The 18837-nt window shown below is 41.7% G+C and overlaps 1 protein-coding gene across 3 annotated transcripts in view; it reads right to left on the bottom strand.

Moving 5' to 3' along the window:
• snapc3 (small nuclear RNA activating complex, polypeptide 3) overlaps positions 1–18837 on the bottom strand; it is a 56029-nt gene that overhangs the window by 26520 nt on the left and 10672 nt on the right. For 2 of the 3 annotated variants that reach the window (XM_078214165.1, XM_078214163.1), the window contains exons 2-4: positions 18479–18556; positions 6975–7059; positions 2983–3087 (exon numbers count right to left, since the gene is read on the bottom strand). In XM_078214165.1, coding sequence (XP_078070291.1) covers positions 2983–3087; positions 6975–7059; positions 18479–18556 — 268 coding nt within the window. The remainder of the gene's footprint in view (positions 1–2982; positions 3088–6974; positions 7060–18478; positions 18557–18837) is intronic. The other variant, XM_078214164.1, reaches the window with a different exon arrangement.

An 18837-nucleotide genomic window follows, 5' to 3' on the forward strand; every position in this document is an offset into this window, starting at 1 on the left:
ACAGCAAGCAGAGAGTCGGAATAAATGGGTGCTTTTCTGGTTGGCAGATGGTAACTAGTGGCGTGCCGCAGGGATCGGTACTGGGGCCTCAACTATTTACCATTTATATAGACGATCTGGAGGAGGGGACTGAGTGTAGGGTAACAAAGTTTGCAGACGAAACAAAGATAAGTGGAAAAGTGAATCGTGTGGAGGGCGTAGAAGGTCTGCAGAGAGATTTGGACAGGCTGAGTGAGTGGGCGAGGATCTGGCAGATGGAGTATAACGTTGACAAATGCGAGGTTATTCACTTTGGAAGAAATAATAGCAAATTGGATTATTATCTAAATGGAAAGAAATTACAACATGCTGCTGTGCAGAGGGACCTGGGGGTCCTTGTGCATGAGACGCAAAAACCCAGTCTGCAGGTGCAACAGGTGATCAAGAAGGCAAATGGGATGTTGGCCTATATCGCAAGGGGGATAGAATATAAAAGCAGAGATGTCTTGCTGCATCTGTACAGGGCATTGGTGAGGCCGCAGCTGGAATAGTGTGTGCAGTATTGGTCCCCTTATTTGCGGAAGGATATATTGGCCTTGGAGGGAGTGCAGAGAAGGTTCACCAGGTTGATACCAGAGATGAGGGGTGTTGATTATGAGGAGAGACTGAACAAATTGGGTTTGTATTCGTTGGAATTTAGAAGGCTGGGGGGGGATCTTATAGAGGCCTATAAGATAATGAAGGGGCTGGATAGGGTAGAGATGGAAAGATTCTTTCCACTTAGAAAGGAAACTAGAACTAGAGGGCACAGCCTCAAAATAAAGGGGGGTCAGTTTAGGACAGAGTTGAGGAGGAACTTCTTCTCTCAGAGGGTGGTGAATCTCTGGGATTCTCTGCTCACTGAAGTGGTGGAGGCTACCTCGTTGAATATGTTTAAATCACGGATAGATGGATTCCTGATTGGTAAGGGAATTAGGGGTTATAGGGATCAGGCGGGTAAGTGGAACTGATCCACTTCAGATCAGCCATGATCTTATTGAATGGCGGGGCAGGCTCGAGGGGCTAGATGGCCTACTCCTGCTCCTATTTCTTATGTTCTTATGTCCACTAGTGATTAAACAGTAACCACTGCAGGAAGAGCTAACTTGGATGCAAAACAAAAAGGATCATGTGCAGCAGTAATGGCACACGTCAAATAGTTTATTATTAAAAACATGTTGCACCAGAATATTAGAGTATTAGTAATTAACATGCTAAACTCGACATCAAGACATTCTTAATCAATAAGAGGATCTGAAAATGATAATTCAAGAGTACTTTCTAAATGGCGAAAAGCAAGAGGCAGTACTTAGGTTCAACATGCATAGGATAATCAAAACAATGTGGCCCATGAATAGAATGGCCATAGCACCATAAGGTTTAGATTAGTTATGAAAATGGTCAAGGAGCAATCGAGGATAAATACTTAATTGCAGGAGGGGCAGTTTCAGTGGTAGGAAAACAAATTGGCCCCACGTACACTGAAATCAAAGATTAGCAAATAAAACTGCAATTGGACAACAGCCTACTTTTAAAGAGACGGTTCCGGTACAGTTAAGGTACATTCCCATGAGCAGGAGAGGTAGACAACCGATTCACAGTTCCATGGATCACCAAAGAGATAGGGAACAAGATGAAGCATGAAAAAGGATGGACACGAAAAATGTATGGTCAATGATACAAGTAAGATACAGGCCGAATATAGATGTCCAGAGGAAAAATGAAATAAGAGTGGCAGCTAGCAAAAATGTGAATCCAAGAGTCTTCTATAGACATATACAAAAGTAAAAAGTTAACAGGAGAGCTGATTGGAGACCAGAAATATCTATGTACGGAGGAGGCAGAGAGCATGACTAAAGGTACTAAGTGAGTATGATGCAAATGCATTTCTTATAAAAAGTTCATCACCTCACATCACCTTCTATCTATTCTGTGTTAAACTTAATTCGCAATTGCCTGGTCTGCAGGCTTAATTTGGTATCATGGAAATTTTAATAAATTTTTAAAAAATATTCATTCATGGGGTGTGAGTATCAATGGTTGGGCCAGCATTTATTTCCCATCCCTAATTACCCTTTAACTAAGTGATTTTCAGAGGCTATTGCTGCGGATCTGGAGTCACATGCAGGTCAGACAAGGTGAGGATTGCACATTTCCTTCCCTAAAGTGAACCAGGTGGGATTTTATGACAATCGACGATGGTTTCATCATTAGACTTTTAATTCCAGATATTTATTGAATTTAAATTTCAATGGATTCGAACCCAAGTCCTGAGAGCATTGCCATGGGTCTCTGGATTATTAGCCCAGTGACAATATAACTATGCCATTGCCTCCCTTTGCATTACTTTTCCCAAAGCCAAATCATTAATGTAAAATATGAATAAATGTGGACGTAGTACTGATCCTAATGGAACATCATTTTTTACCTTCCTCCAATCTAATGAACTACTTACTATATGTTCTATTTTAAGCCAATTTGCTATCCATTCAATTATTTCTCTCCTAATTTCACAAGCCCAAATATTTGTCAAGATACCAATGTAGCTTATTCCAAATACTAAGCCTACAATATATCACAAATTTAAGGCGATTAGCAAAATAAAAAGGCAGCAAAAGGAAAAAATCATTTTACACAATGATATGTTAGTAAGTAATATGTTATACAATGACTAGTTAGGATTTGGAATGCATTCAATTAGTGGTTACAGATTGAATGTAATTTGTGATAAAAGCAAATTACGGCGGATGCTGGAATCTGAAACAAAAACAGAAAATGCTGGAAAATCTCAGGAGGCCTGACAGCATCTGTGGAGAGAGAATAGAGCTAATATTTTAAGTCTGGATGCCCCTAAAGGGATTTTCCAGAAATCTCTGTTTTTGTGTTGATGCAATTTGTCATATCTGGATTCCCAAATAGTCTCGTGGGTAGCAAAATAGTTAAAACTTGTGACCCAATACCTACCTTAATAAATATAATAGGGGAGTAGACATTAATAGTTAGGATCACTTCGCCAGCTGGAATAGAATCTTCTGGATGACTGGGCTTCCTTCCCACAGTTTGCATTTCCTGAATTATACAAAATAAAGACAAAAGCGTGAGACATAATCCCTGTAATTAACTGCAGCAGTGTCAGACTTTCAAACCAAGTAGAATTTGGGGATTTTTGAAATTTAGTAACATTTAAGTCTGCCATTAAAGAACTCCATGACTTGCTTGATCTACGATATGAAAAATTTAACATCCAGTTCCACGCAAATTCACAAGTCCTTATGGGTTTCGTGAGTGATAATGGAGTAACGTTCCCACCTATTTCTTAACAATTAACAAAGAATAAAGCCACAGAAAAATAGGCTTCATGGTACTGAGCATTTCATGTACAAATACTTGAGAAAAAAACTAACATTTTTGCAATAAATTCCAGTCCAATAATGTACACATTAGCCAGCAACCTGTGAATTACAAATCACCGCAAGCTCCTGGGCACTTCGTGTTGCTCTGCCACTAGCTTCACAAAAACATGACCTTGCTCTTAACTTGCTCGTGAGCTTCATGATATTGTTGGATTTTCACATTAATTTCCCATTAACTTTACCCAGAAAACTAAGTTTAGCAATTAGTACCGTGAGACAATGTGGTGTCAATAACAACCTAAGAGGCTGGAAAGCAAATGAGGCAGCATCTGTGGAGAGAAAACGTGGGGTGGCATGGTGGCACAGTGAGGCACTGCTGCCTCACAGCGCCAGGGACTCAGGTTTAATTCCAGCCTTGGGTGACTGTTTGTATGGAGCCTGCACATTCTCCCCGTGTCTGCGTGGGTTTCCTCTGGGTGCTCCGGTTTCTTCCCGCAGTCCAAAGATGTACGGGTTAGGTTGACTGGACGTGCTACATTGGCCTTTAGTGTCAGGGAGATTAGCAGGGTAAATATGTGGGGTTACAGAGATATGGCCTCGGTGGGATTGTTGTCGGTGCAGACTCGATAGGCTGAATGGCCTCCTTCTGCAGGGATTCTATGATTCTAAAAATACTGCCAGATCCAGAGTATATCTAGCACTTTGTTTTGATTTCCAATATTTTGTTTTTGTTGTAATTGTTGACTGCCAATCAACCATCCTTGCCCAGAAAGTGAAGAATTAAAAGTAGAGCCTTCGGATCGTGAATTGTGGGAAATGTTTAAAATGGCAATTTTATTTCTTACCATAAATTGTACTGCACAAGTCTGCCTCATTTCTCTAGCCCAAAAATCATGTTTTTGCATATACATGGCATACATAGAAATCATAGAAACCCTACAGTGCAGAAAGAGGCCATTCGACCCATCGAGTCTGCACCGACCACAATCCCACCCAGGTCCTACCCCCTTATCCCTACATATTTACCTGCTAATCCCTCTAACCTACACATCTCAGGACACTAAGGGGCAATTTAAGCATGGCCAATCAACCTAACCCGCACATCTTTGGAATGTGGGAGGAAACCGGAGCACCTGGAGGAAACCCACGCAGACACGAGGAGACTGTGCAAACTCCACACAGACAGTGACCTAAGGCGGGAATATCAAACCCAGGTCCCTGGAGCTGTGAAGCAGCAGTGCTAAGCACTGTGCTACCGTGTCGCCCATACAAGTCAAACCCCACCCATTTCATAAGAACATAAGAAATAGGAGCAGGAGTGGGCCATCTGGCCCTTCGAGCCTGCCCCGCCATTCAACAAGATCATGGCTGATCTGAAGCGAATCAGTTCCACTTACCCGCCTGCTCCCCATATCCCCTAATTCCCTTATCGATCAGAAAACTATCTACCCGTGATTTAAACATATTCAACGAGGAAGCCTCCACCACTTCAATGGGCAGAGAATTCCAGAGATTCACTACCCTCTGAGAGAAGAAGTTCCCCCTCAACTCTGTTCTGAACCGGCCCCCCCTTATTTTGAGGCTGTGCCCTCTAGTTCTGGTTTCCCTTCTAAGTGGAAAGAATCTCTCCACCTCTACCCTATCCAGCCCCTTCATTATCTTATATGTCGCTATAAGATCACCCCTCATCCTTCTAAACTCCAACGAGTACAGACCCAATCTGTTTATCTCTCCTCATAAGCTACACCCCTCATCTCCGGTATCAACCTGGTGAACCTTCTCTGCACTCCCGCCAAGGCCAATATATCCTTTCGCAAATAAGGGGACCAAAACTGCACACAGTACTCCAGTTGCGGCCTCACCAGTGCCTTGTACAGTTGCAGCAAGACCTCCCTGCTTTTATATTCTATCCCCCTCGCGATAAAGGCCAACATTCCATTCGCCTTCTTGATCACCTGCTGCACCTGCAGACTGTGTTTTTGCGATTCGTGCACCAGGACCCCCAGGTCCCTCTGCACAGTCGCACGATGTAATTTTTCTCCATTTAAATAATATTCCAATTTACTATTATTTCTTCCAAAGTGGATAACCTCACATTTGCTAACGTTATATTCCATCTGCCAGATCCTCGCCCACTCACTCAGCCTATCCAAATCTCTCTGCAGACTTTCCACGTCCTCCACGCAATTCGCTTTCCCACTCACCTTCGTGTTATCAGCAAACTTGAATACCCTACATTCAGTCCCCTCCTCCAGATCATCTATGTAAATGGTAAACAATTGAGGCCCCAGCACCGATCCCTGCGGCACGCCACTGGTCACCAACTGCCAACCAGAAAAGCACCCATTTATCCCAACTCTCTGCTTCCTGTTAGATAGCCAATCCCCAATCCACGCCAACACCTTACCCCTAACTCCGTGTGCCCCAATCTTCTGCAGCAATCTTTTGTGAGGCACCTTATCGAACGCCTTCTGGAAATCTAAAAACACCACATCCACCGGTTCCCCTCTGTCAACCGCACTAGTGACATCTTCATAAAAGTCCAGTAGATTCGTCAAACACGACTTTCCCTTCATGAATCCATGCTGCGTCTGCTTGATCGAACCATTCTTTCAGCCATGGCAAGCTATGCTCTCAGTAGTCGGCCTCAATTTTTCATCCCATAAATGGATGTTTTACTTACTGCTACTTTATAATTGGACACATGGGAGTAGGCAAGGCGATAAGGGTTGTGTTGCAAAATTGCACAGGTGTTTAAGATACCCCCTCTTTGCATTTGCTGTCCATGATATTTCAAAATGGCAACCACCCACGCTGGCAGTTCATTTGTATACTCCACATACAAGTCAACGCTGTTTTTGAAAGAATTTTGCGGCTTGTAAGGTCAATTTACATGCTGAAATCTATGTTTTTTTTTTCATTGTTCTCTTTCAATCCAATTTTTCTTTCTCTATTTCTCTTTTTGTACCCAACTACTTTAATACACCCTCCTCTTTAATCTATTCTCTGCTTCATAATCAATCGATAAACCTCATTGGTTAAGGCGATACAAGGCTGTCCTGTCATTTGCAAGGTATAAGGTGTACTTCCAGTGAACCCCCCAAACAAGGTTTTTTTTTAAAACTTTACACTCTAGAAGCCTATATTTCCTGCTCAATTTTCATTGTTTCATGGAGCAATGTGTCAAATAAGCAGAAACCCCATACAGAATTTGCAGAAAATATGACTTCCGGGCAGCATGGTGGCACAGTGGTTAGCATTGCTGCTGCACAGCACCAGGGACCCGGGTTCAATTCCCAGCTTGGGTCACTGTCTGTGTGGAGCTTGCACAATCTCCCCGTGTCTGTGTGGGTTTCCTCTGGGTGCTCCAGTTTCCTCCCACAGTCCAAAGATGCGCGTGTTAGGTGGATTGGCCATGTTAAATTGCCCCTTGGTGTCAGGGGGACTAGCTAGGGTAAATGCATGGGGTTATGGGAATAGGGCCAAGGTGGGATTGTGGTCGGTGCAGACTCGATGGGCCGAATTGCCTCCTTCTGCACTGTAAACTAAACTATGACTCTAAACTAAAACCATAAAAATGATGATTAACACAAATATACTTACATGTTCATGTTCAAAAGTTTCCTGTCTGCAGGTACGATCATATATCAAACGCTCTTCTCTCTTTTCAATTACTTTCTTCCGGATTCTGTACAAGAAAATAATTTTAAGCTAAGAACTCAAGTTTGAAAACAAATATCGACAGCTACTCTATAACAGCATCCAACTATTTGGCTTCATCATACTACTTGGAAGTTCATCCCAGATGCTGACCGTTCTTTGGAGAAGAATTTTAACAATGGACCTAAATTTGGTGTTCATTGGTATTTTTCTGTCCACAAGCACAATTTAAAAATCTTTGCTAAAGTTTCTTCATCCACTTGTGTGTGCATATATAGCTTTTGTGTGATTTATTTTAAATGATTACAGGTAGGATAAAGTGTTTTAAAATTGCCAATTCAAGTAAATAACATTTTCTCTGGATTACATAATTTTTGTTTTCGAGTGAAAGGGGCTTACATTCCCTACAATGGAGAAGTAATTTCTTCTCATATATTTCAATATTTATTAAAAACGTCACGGTATTAAAATGTTACCGGTTTGTGCAATGGTTGCACTGAACTGGTGATCCAGAGGCTTGGACTAAAAATCCAGAAAATGCAAGTTCAAATTTTACAATGCCATTTTGAGAACTTTAATTGATTTTTCTTCACCAAGTCTCAAAACATGAAGCTGGTATTAGAAAAGTGAACATGAAGCTGTCAGACTGAGGTTAAAAACTCAAATGTTTCACTAATATAGTTCACTCACATGCTTTAGTGAAGGACACCTGCCATCCTTACCCAGTCTGGCCTATATGCGACTGTGTGTGGCTCCAGTACCACACCAACTAGGCTGTCTTTTCATAGACATCTGAATTGGGCTAACAAGCTGTACTTGGGCAACTAAAAATGGGCAATAAATGTTGCCCTGCCAGTGATATCCACAGCCATGGAATTAACTTAAATAGAAAACTCCATTATATGCCTGTCAGCATTTACACAGAATACTACAGTGCAGAAGAGGCCCTTCAGCCCATCGAGTCTGCACCTGCACATGAAAGGCCCTGACCTGCCGGTAGTGAATGTATGAAGAAGCCAGGCAAATTAAACCAGTGAATTAACACTGTGGCAAAAATCTGACATTTAGCAGCTGAGCATTACTGTGCATACTCCCGCTATCCTCTGCTGAGTGGACCGGCACACCTTGAATTTAAGATCTGCACATTTTGATTTGCCATGTGATGGTTGCCTTAAACTGGAGCACTGCTTTTTATTTCTTAAAAAGGTGACACAAAATACTTGTATAGCACTTATGTGCATGATTGTTCCAACCATACCATGTCCCTCTTATGGCAGCACTCCATCCTATCTCTGTAACTGCTTCATCCCTACAGCCTTCAGAGATCTCTGTCCTTAAATCCAGCCTCTCAAACATTTCACTATGTACCTTCAGCTACTTATGCCCTGGAATTCCCTCTCTAAAACACACTGCCTCCCTCTCCTCCTTCAAAACACAGCTTAATATCCATCTCTCTCCTCTCTTAGTATTAGATTGTGACTCAGTGCCATATTTTGAATACACCCCAGTGAAGTGCTTTGGTATATGTTGTGATAAAGATGCTAAACAAATTCAAGTTATCATTACAAAACTACCGCTGAGCTCCCACTTTCCACCCCAAAAACCTAGAGAAATCATTTAAGATGCCCCTTTAGTCATCGTAAGACGTCTCACAACACCAGGTTAAAGCCCAACAGGTTTATTTGGAATCACGAGCATTCAGACCGCTGCTCCTTCATCAGGTGAGGAACAGCGCTCTGAAAGCTCGTGATTCCAAATAAACCTGTTGGACTTTAACCTCGTATTGAGAGACTTCTTACTGTGCCCATCCCAGTCCAATGCTGGCAGCTCCACATTATGGTACGACCTTTAGTCACTGCCCTACCCTAGCACACAATGTGTGCCAGCTGCTCCACCCATTTCCCTGTCTTGCACCAATGGCACAGAATAAAGGCAGTCTAAGGGAAGGGAACATGACATTGTCAGGCAGGGAACAATGTTGGGAGAGTTGAGAAACCTGCTAGGATTTTATAGTTATTTGCATTACAATGGTGCCAGCAAAAGATGACCTAAAGAGTGCACAAAATTTCCAATCTTGTACATTGATGACAAAGTTCTCCTAATTAATTGAACAATATTAAGGCTGCTTTCATTACTTCTAAAGATATTTAAGCAGATCTTAAAAACAGAAACAGATAATTACTACTTTTTGGGATGTTGCAACACTAATGCCCAGTCTTGTTTACAACTTGTAACTGATGGCTTTTCACCACACCATCACAACCACACTATGACCAAAGTAATGCTATCATCCAAAATTATTTTGCACCTAATAGCCAAAGCTCCATTATGAACAACCGACAATTCTAACACCATACTGAATAACTGTCCACCCAGAGTCATTACAGCATGAGTTCAAGCTCCACTCCAGAGACTCATGCACACATTCTAGATTGAAGCTTCCACATAGTACAGCTTAAGCTGATGTCTTTTGAATAAGCCCTGTGATGTGAAAGATCACATGACACTGTTCAAAAAAAAAGGTGCAGGAGCGTTTTATTGGTATCATAGTCAATGTGTATTCCTCATCCAAAATCAATAAAACAAATGATCTGGTCATTAATCTCACTGACACTTGTGTGCAAATTTGGCTATTATGTTCCCTTACATTGGCTACAAAACATTTCAGGATGTTCAGAGGTTATAAAAGGCACTATAGAAATGCAAGTTCTTTCTCAATACTGTAACTCTGCAGTGCTATTCTACGACTGAAGAGGACTTCAAAATATTGTTATTCAAAATATATTCCTCCTCTAATATGATCACTGGCAGTGTTGGTATTGTAAGCAATCTATGATTTGCAGTGCACCTTGACAATATAGCTTTTTAAATGTCTTACTGAAATATCTGGTCATGAAGCTGTACTTCCTTCATAAACTATTATTGAAGGTAAAATGATCTTCCATCCAATTGGCTGTTTGGAATGTACACCAGTTCATTTATGAGCCTTCTCCCATTTTTACTTACCTAATTCTATCAGCATTACTCTCTATTCCTTTCTCCTTTATATGCTTATCTGGCCTTAAATCCACTTTACATGCATTTATAATGTTTAACATAACCATTCCTTGTGGTTGTTAGTTCTACATTCTCACCACACTGTGTAAAAGTTTCCTCTGAATTCTTGATTCTCTTATATTGAGGGCTTCTAGCTCCGCTCTTCACAATTTGATATCACTAGAGATTAATCCTATTGCTGGTGTGCTTTAATGATCTTTGTTATTTAAGCAGTTATACTCATTTTTCCTTTTTCTTTTCACTCATTTTATTTCTTACTTTCCTTACAAAAATGCAATATCTCACACTTACCTGGATTGCCATATAACTGGCTAATTATATTCATTTCAGCAGCTTTATTAATGTCTTTGTGTAATTGTTGTATCGACTACACCCCCAATTTGAAAATTTAGAAATTGTGTTTTTGATTCTGAAGTCAAAATCATTAATATAAATTATGACGTTAGAATCATAAACTACTAACAGTAGGTCGAACCATGATCCGTGTGAGAACCCATTTTCCACCTTCTGTGACCTTTATTCTACTTTTTATCATTCAGTTACCCATTCCACTACCTGTATGAATTCTACATGCTCTGTCCTCTTAATCTATTACATAATTTGGAATATTGTGTGCAGTTCTGGTCACCTCACTATAAGGAGGATGTGGAAGCATTGGAGAAGGTGCAGAGGAGATTTACCAGGATGGTGCCTGGTTTGGAGGGTAGGTCTTAAGAGGAAAGGTTGAGGGAGCTAGGGCTTTTCTCTTTAGAGCGGAGGATGAGAGGCGACTTAATAGAGGTTTATAAGATGCTGAGGGGGATAGATAGAGTGGATGTTCAGAGACTATTTCCTCGGGTGAATGTAGCTGTTACTAGGTAGGTTCTTTGCTCAGAGAGTGGTTGGGATGTGGAATGGACTGCCTGCTGTGATAGTGGAGTTGGACACTTTAGGAACTTTCAAGCGGTTATTGGATGGGCACATGGAGCACACCAGAATGACAGGGAGTGGGATAGCTTGATCTTAGCTCGGCACAACATCGCGGGCTGAAGGGCCTGTTTGTGCTGTATTTTTTCTATGTTCTAATGAGGCATGGATAGGAGTCTTTTTCCCAGGATAGAAATGTCAATTACTGGGGGCAAAAGTTTAGGTAAAAAGGGGAAAATTTAAAGATGTGCGAGGCAAATTTATTTATTTATTTTTACCACCACAGAGGTGGTGATAAAAGCAAACACAATAGCAATGTTTAAGAGGCATCCTGTCAGATACATGAACAGGCCAAGAATAGAGTGACTGCAAAGGCAAAAAACTTTAGTTTAGAAAGGCATCATGTGTCAGCGCAGGCTTGATGGTCTCCTGCAAAATGTGATCAAAAGTGAGCAAGCAAGGTGAATTACTGAACTAACGTGAATGAATAGGTTAATATTTACAGCAATTTTTAATCTATTCGAGGACCGTCCTTGCAATATAGAATATAACAAAGCGTGCCAAACTGCCAGTGGGTCAGTTACATTTTTCAAATTAACAGTTCTGAAACCAGAGAAGGGTCGCAGTCCAGATTTCTTGTCTGTCATCTTGTCCTATTGAAACCAAAGATTTGAACTCAAATCTTCTCCAACACTTTGTCTGATGATTGGAGGAGAAGTTAGCTGCAAATCAAACCAACTACTGCTTTCTTAGGTTATAACTTCCTTAGCAGCAATAACTGATACTTTTCAAAAAGAAAAAAATCCCACCTGAATTACGTTAATGTGCTCATTACCTCAAATCAAAGTGGTCTGGGAGGAGATACATTTTGGACAGCCACGTTAGTTGTTCTAATTCATTCATGGAATGTATAAACTTTGAGGATTTGATTGCTGCTGGCCCCGAATTAGCTCAGTATCTAATACAAATTATCCCAAGTGCCTCAAAAATCCCAAAACATAATTGGCAATCCCCAGCATGGCCACTCATTATTTAGAGAAAATACAATTTCTAAGTATCTAACCTACTCATTCGACTGACTATTGCACCCAACTCTACTATCTGCATGCAAGGCTGCAAAACATATATTAATACATCTCCCCCTCCCAGAAAATAATTGGCAATGAAGTAGTAGTCCATTTTTTTATACAAGGTCTCTTTCTGATATTTTCTTGATGGCAACTTTTCTATTTTTGGCAGCGACCTTTTCACTCTGACTCCTCCAGTGGACGACGTCGTCACGTAGTAACATTACCTTCTGCATTTGTGCCGAATTTATTTTTAGGGTTTCCTTCTTTAGTTAATAGCACAATATCAAAGACTATATTCCTCATGCACTTGAAAGCAGATTGCAAAGAAAACTTCAGTAGGGTATAGGATAAATATTTGAAGGGGGGAAAAAATTGCAAAGCTATGGTAAAGCACTTGGGCACTTGAACTAGATAACTACTTCATTGAGTTGGCATAGACACTATGGGTCAAATGGCCTCCTGCTGCAGAATTTTATGAAATCATTACACCTGGTCCATTTAAAATTTTTCTTTTGAAAATGTTATCACTCCCGCAGTGCAACTGGCTCAAGAGGTCATTTTCAACCACGGAACATCGCCTCATATAAACCTTTATCTTTGGCTACGTCAGTGAGATGCAAACAAGAAGTGTGGGAAGTATTTAACATGAACAAGATTAACATTAATCTTGTATAAAATTCATAACCTTCTACATAACTATTTTAACATAAAAGGTAGCTCAGAGCAGGCTCTAACAGCAAAGCAGCTCTGGAAGCAATTTGCATGTGGCCAGAAAGCTGATTAATGATTATTGATTTATTTTAAATTGCAGTTCCCACAGATCAAGTGGGTCAAAGACCAATCACAGTGATGGATCTCTGGACAACCTGTGTCTAAGGTCATGAACCACTCCCTTGAACTCTCCTGGGAAACAGAGAATTTATGAATCCTTTCTGATCAAATGCTGGGTATGTGAGAAACCTCACCGTAACCAGTGATTAACAATCCACCATCAACACAGGCATGAGGTCTACAACATCTACAGGCTCTTTATGGGTCAGTGTGCTTGCTTTGTCACAACAGGAATTGCTTTGATATTTTCCCACCTGTTGCCAAAGGTACAAAACCTCTCCAAACACAAGAGCCTAAAGCTGATAAAAAAATTAAAATGGGATGTACCTTCCCTTCTCATTGCCTCCCCACCCATAACCACAGGATTACAGGCAAATTAAAATGGGATGGTCCTTCTCTCTGTGGGCTGCTGCTCTTCACGTGCAAGAAGTGTGTCCAACTGCAGCTCCTGTTAGACCGATTGACGGCTCTGGAGTTGTGGATGAATTCACTTTGGAGCATCCACGATGCTGAGGAAGTCGTGGATAGCACATTCAGTGAGTTGGTCACACCGCAGATAAAAATTAGTGAGGGAGATAGAGAATGGGAAACTACCAGACAGAGGAAGATAAGGAAGGCAGTGCAGGGGTTCCCTGCAGCCATCTCCCTCCAAAACAGATATACTGTGTTGGATATTGTTGGGGGAGATGGCTCACCAGGGGAAGGTGGCAGCGGCCAGGTTCATGGCACCATGGCTGGCTCTGCTGCGCAGGAGGGCAGAAAAAAAAGTGGCAGAGCTATAGTGATAGGGGACTCAACTGTAAGGGGAACAAACAGGCGTCTCTACAGACGCAAACGAGATTCCAGAATGGTATGTTGTCTCCATGGTGCAAGGGTCAAGGATGTCTTGGAGCGGCTGCAGGACATTCTGGAGGGGCAGGGTGAATAGCCAGCTGTTGTGGTGCATATAGGCACCAACTATATAGGTAACAAAATGGGATGAGGTCCTACAAGCTGAATTTAGGCAGTTAAGAGTTAAACTAAAAAGTAGGACCTCAAAGGTAGTAATCTCAGGATTGCTATCAGTGCCACGTGCTAGTCAGAGTAGGAATGTCAGGATAGCATATATGAATATGTGGCTTGAGAGATGGTGCAAGAGGGAGGGATTCAAATTCCAGGGACATTGGAATCAATTCTGAGAGAGATGGGACCAGTACAAATCGGACGGTCTGCACCTGGGCAGGACTGGAACCAATGTCCTTGGGGAAGTGCTTGCGAGTGCTGTTGGGGAAGGTTGAAACTAATGTGGCAGGGGATGGGAACCGATACAGGAAGTCAGAGGGAAGTAAATTGGGGACAGAAACAAAAGGCAGCAAGGGGAAAAGTGGAAGGCAGAGTAACCAAAGACAAAAATCGAAAAGGGCCACAGTACAGAGTACTAAGATTGTGGAGAACTCAATGAATGGGTCTAGTAAGGCTAAGAGAAATAAAACACAGTGTACAAAACATGACAGGTCAGATGAGGTCTGAGAAAGCAGGACAGTCAGCAAAGGAAGTCTAGATTAAGCTGCATTTATTTCAATGCAAGAGGCCTGACGGGCAAGGCAGATGAATTCAGGGCATGGATGGATACATGCGACTGGGATATTATAGCTATTACTGAAACACGGCTGAGGGAGGGACAGGACTGGTAGCTCAAGGGTACAGATGCTATAGGAAAGATAGAACAGGAGGTAAGAGTGGAGGGGGAAGTTGCATTTTTGATTAGGGAGAATATCAAGGCAGTACTGAGAGGGGATATATCCAAGAGTTTGCCCACTGAGGCTATATAGATAAAACTGAGAAATATGAAGGGATCACTTTGATAGGATTGTACTACAGGCCCCCAAATAGTCAATGGGAAATTGAGGAGCAAACAGGTAAGGAGATTGCAAATAGTTCCATGAAGAATAGGGTGGTAATAGTAGGGGATTTTAACTTTCTCAACATTGTCTGGGGCAGCTATAGTATTAGGGGTTTGGATGGAAAGAAATGTGTTGAGTGTATTCAGGATGAATTTCTCATTCAGATGGCCCGACTAGAGAGGGAGCAAAACTTGACCTCCTCTTGGGAAATAAGGAAGGACAGGTGACAGAAGTATTAGTGAGGGATCACTTTGGGGACAGAGACTATAATTCCATTAGTTTTAAGATAGCTATGGAGAGTGATAGGTCTGGCACAAAAGTTAAAATTCTAAATTGGGATAAGGCCAATTTTGATGGTAATAAACAGGAACTTTCAAAAGTTGATTGGGGGAGTCTGGTGACAGGCAAAGGGACATCTGGTAAATGAGAAGCTTTCAAAAGTGTGTTAACGAGGGTTCAGGGTAAGCACATTCCTTTTAGAGTGAAGGGCAAGGCTGGTAGAAGTAGGGAACCCTGGATGACTTAGAAAATTGAGGCCCTGATCAAAACGAACAAGGAGGCATATGACATGCATAGACAGCTGGGATCAAAATTAACCCTTGAAGAGCATAGAGGTTGTCAGAGTACAGTTAAGAGAGAAATCAGGAGGGCAAAAAGGCAACATGAGGTTGCTTTGGCAGATAAGGCAAAGGAGAATCCAAAGAGCTTCTACAAATATATAAAAGGCAAAACAGTAACTAGGAAGAGTAGGGCCTCTTAAGGATCAACAAGGTTATCTATGTGCAGATCCACAAGAGATGGGTGAGATCCTAAATGAATATTTCTCATCGGTATTCACTGTTGAGAAAGGCATGGACGTTGGGAACTTGGGGAAATAAATAGTGATATCTTGAGGAGCATAAATATAACAGAGGTGGTGGTGCTGGAAGTCTTAAAGCGCATCAAGGTAGATAAATCCCTGGGACCAGATGAAATGTATTCCAGGACATTGTGGGAGGCTAGGGGGGGAAATTGCAGGTCCCCAAACAGTGATAGTTGAATCATTGGCAGCCACAAGTGACATGCCTGAAGATTGGAGGGTAGCAAATGTTGTGGCTTTGTTTAAGAAGGACTGCAGGGAAAAGCCTTGGAACTACAGACGGGTGAGCCTAACGTCTATAGCGGCTAAGTTATTAGAAGGCATTCTGAGAGATAGGATCTACAGGCATTTAGAGAGGCAAGGACTGATTAGGGACAGTCAGCATTGATTGAGTTTTTTGAAAGGGTAACCAAGAAGGTAGATGAGAGCAGTGCAGTCGACGTTGTCTACATGGACTTTAGCAAGGCCTTTGACATGGTACTGCATGGTACGTTGTTGCATAAGGTTAAATCTCATGGGATCCAGGGTCAGGTAGCCAATTGGATACAAAATTGGCTTGAGAACAGAGGGTGGTTGTAGAGGGTTGTTTTTCAAACTGGAGGCTTCTGACCAGCGGTGTGCCTCAAAGATCGGTGCTGAGTACACAGTTATTTGTTTTTTATATTAATGATTTGGATGAGAATTCAGGGGCATGATTAATAAGTTTGCAGGTGACACAAAGATTGGTGGCATAGTGGACAGTGAAGAAGGTTATCTAGGATTGCAATGGGATCTTGACCAATTGGGCCAGTGGGCAGATGAATGGCAGATGGAGTTTAATTTAAATAAATGTGAGGTGATGCGTTTTGGTAGATCGAATCGGGGCAGGACCTACTCAGTTAATGGTAGGGCGTTGGGGAGAATGATAGAATAAAGAGATCTAGCAGTACAGGTTCATAGCTCCTTCAAAGTAGAGTCACAGCTGGACAGGGTGGATTTGGCATGCTTGGTTTCATTGGTCAAAACATTGAATACAGGAGTTGGGACATCTTGTTGAACTTGTACAAGACATTAGTAAGGCCACACTTAGTATACTGTGTACAGTTCTGTGTCACCCTATTATAGAAAGGATGTTATTAAACTAGAAAGAGTGCAGAAAATATTTACTAGGATGCTATCGGGACTTGATGGCTTGAGTTATAAGGAGAGGCTGGATAGAGAGACTTTTTCCTGGAACGTAGGGGGCTTAGGGATGATCTTATAGAGGTCTACAAAATAATGAGGGGCCACAGGTAAGGTAGATAGTCAATATATTTTCCCAAAGGTAGGACAAAAATTAGAGGGCATAGGTTTAAGGTGAGAAAGGAGAGATACAAAAGGGTCCAGAGGGGCATTTTGTTTTTCACTGAGGGTGGTGAGTGTCTGGAATGACCTGACAGAGGTAGGAGTAGAGACGGGTACAATTTTTCTTTTAAAAAGCATTTAGACAGTTACATGGGTAAAATGGATATAGAGGGATATGGGCCAATTGGGACTAGCTTAGTGGTAAAAACTGGGCGGCATGGACAAGTTGGGCCAAAGGGCCTGTTTCCATGCTGTAAACCTCTATGACTCTACACTGTGTCCCATGGGGCCTGCTCCTGGTTTCCAGCCACTTCCCCCATTCTCTTTTCTATTTCTATTCCAGGCCTTCTGTAGGATGTCAAAGTTCCACAGTCGAATGGATTGAATTCATCGTCCAGCATAACTCCTCCAATGAAAGATCTTTCCTGCCCTTGCTGCTGCTCCAATCATAGATTCTGCCTCTGGAGCAGCTTCAAGAATGGGTAAAAGGAGAACTTGTAATTGGAGAAACAAGTATGGGGAGGACAAAATCGATAATTGGAGGAGCATCTACTCACAGATTTGGTCCCTCCCATGTTCACAGGTCCTCCAATCAAACTCTGCACTATTCTCCTGCCCCCAATGAGATGCCTGCACCTGCAATTATTCAGCCCGTTGGAACCACGGAGAAGCCATAATGCAAGATAACACTGAATGCAGTGACCTTCCTTTCATTTTTTGTCTCTTCTTTCTGTTTTTCTTCGCCTATTTGTGACATTATAGGTGAATCCATCCACCTACCCCATGTATTTTGAACTCTACAATAAAGTAGAATACATAGCTTGTTTAAAAATGGATTGCTGTATTCCTTCCAAGTGTGCGCAACACCCTTGTAAAATCACTAGGCCTAATGGTATACAGTCTTATCCCTAGACCCTGATCTAATAAATTACAATAGCCTATAATGAAGTACATACATTTATTAAATACCATGTGGCAGCAGAATGAAAAAAACCTACTTTTGTTTAATGGCAGTCTCTTAGCCTAGCATGCATTGATGCAAAACAACAAAGAACCCCTTCTACCTTTAATACTGAAAGCCTGCACAGCAATATTCCAGGGTGTGGGCTGGTTGAGTTGTTGGCGAAGTTGCTATAGTGTGCTGCAAAATGACACTAATGGCACAGATTAAATCCCCACAGCAGCTTTGGTACTTTATGGAGGCCTGTCTCCTTGTCTTGTCCCATGTTTGGTGTGGCGTAATGCCCCTGAAGCTATATAAACACTTGTCTCTCTCTTTCCAACAGTGAGAGATGTCTATATCCCCTTGTGGACTATGGCTAATTACTCATCAGTGTTAGAGGGTTTTCTTTGTCCCAGTGGTTTCTGAGCATAGTATTCCTAAAAGCCAAGAATTCACAAAAGTCAGGGGTCATGAAATTGTTGGGGGTAGAGTGAAAATGGAGGAGTCAGACTAGGAACAGAGATGTGATAGTGAGCTCAGGTGGAGAAATGGACAAACGTAATAAAAATACATACTCCAATGTGACTAGGTCTGTATCTTCTGGGATGACTTCTGTATTGGTCTCCTCTCCTGTACAATTCAATGTATCAACACTGCAAAACAAATAAATATTTCCAATGGGTCTTGTGGAAACTGCAATTCAGAATGACTGCCTGTATTTCACAAATAAGAAAACACAATACTCAAAACTACATCTGGAATTCATCTTAAATTTATATAGTCTGTATATAGTTGGATAAAGCCATACTTCCAAATTACATTGTTTTTTCAGAAACAAGGGTTCTTTATTTTGCATCTTGTGCCTATGAATTTCTCCCATCAAGCAGGGCAAGTATCCCTCACTACCAAGATTGGTGAGTCCCAATACTACACA

Source organism: Mustelus asterias, chromosome 6 (genome assembly GCF_964213995.1).
Source record: "Mustelus asterias chromosome 6, sMusAst1.hap1.1, whole genome shotgun sequence".
Classification (NCBI taxonomy): Eukaryota; Metazoa; Chordata; class Chondrichthyes; order Carcharhiniformes; family Triakidae; genus Mustelus; species Mustelus asterias.